Genomic DNA, 1,245 nt, shown 5'->3' on the forward strand with positions numbered 1-1,245 from the left:
ACGTGAAAGAAAAGAATCGTGGAGTCCACCGGACGTAACACTGCTATAGTATAAAATTATTAGAATTATATAAATAATATTTAAAAATTTTGTTACCCGAAACAATTTATTTAATTATTTTAGATAACAATACATTTAAAATATATTATAATATGTGAACATATCTAAATATTTAGTTAAGCTTGCTTATCTAATTAAATATTAAATTAAGCAAAAATTGAAGTTAGATTTTTGAGTTTGCAATTCCACTATCTTTTTTCATTTTTGTAATGTACAAAGAGAGAAAAGATATATCACGCTCTTTATATATTATAATAGTTATATAATAATCTAATGATATAATGATCCAAAAAATATATTCCGATTGTTAGTGATATTTTCGTTGAAGGATCCAATTCCAGAATGGATAGATAATTTTAATGGTCCACTAGGACTGTTATGTTTCGGCGGCAAAGGATTATTACGAGCACTGTATGCTAGTAAAAATATTTCACAAAATTACATACCAGTAGACACTGTCATCAACATTATAATTCTCGTAATTTGGAAGCTTGGATTGACAACGTACGATCATCAACTTATATGTATATTAACGTATCTCTAGCTTTACATTTGCTACAAACGGAAATTATCTTAATTTGAAATTAAATTTATGTTGTGCTATTATTACACGCGTTATTCAAATTGCTTCGTTTTTTTGTATTAGACTTTAGACAGTTAAAATGTTATATTTTTTCTCGATTAAATTTAGATATAATTTTCTCTTGGATAAGATTAAATTGAGATGTTTAAAATAATTAAATAAAATTTTTTTATACATCTACAATCTACATTCTTAATGCTTAATTCGTTAAAATATGTTAAAATAAAATTTGTAATATTCTATAATAATATATCTTGTGACATTCTCGCAATTTTATTTAATATAATTATATATTTTATGTTCCTTATCTAATTGTAAGATATTTTTGAAATTTAATGCAATTTTTATAAAATCTTATTACTTATACTGCATTAAATTAATTTATAATATTATTTATTATTAGTTTCACACCAGAGTCTACATGTTTTGTTGTAAACTGTACTTCTCCTGATGAAAAAAATGTATCATTACAAGAAAATAGTAACAGAGGATTTAAAATCGTGGAAAAGATACCCTTCGAAGGAATTCTCTGGACGCCTGGTACATTATTTACCGAGAGTGTAATAATGCATTATGTATTGGCAATACTGTGGCATATCTTA

At 24.7% G+C, this 1,245-nt stretch overlaps 1 protein-coding gene across 1 annotated transcript; it reads left to right on the plus strand.

Moving 5' to 3' along the window:
- Positions 1–388: 388 nt before the first annotated feature.
- On the plus strand, positions 389–1,203 carry LOC115242192 (fatty acyl-CoA reductase 2-like; the record flags this gene model as incomplete). The annotated part of the gene is made up of 2 exons (XM_029818325.1): positions 389–564; positions 1,047–1,203. Coding segments are annotated over 2 exons (333 nt in total), but the record flags the coding sequence as incomplete, so codon positions are not given.
- Between the last annotated feature and the right edge of the window lie 42 nt (positions 1,204–1,245).

Source organism: Formica exsecta, unplaced genomic scaffold, assembly GCF_003651465.1.
Source record: "Formica exsecta isolate Colony F162 unplaced genomic scaffold, ASM365146v1 C16400529, whole genome shotgun sequence".
NCBI classification, from domain to species: domain Eukaryota; kingdom Metazoa; phylum Arthropoda; class Insecta; order Hymenoptera; family Formicidae; genus Formica; species Formica exsecta.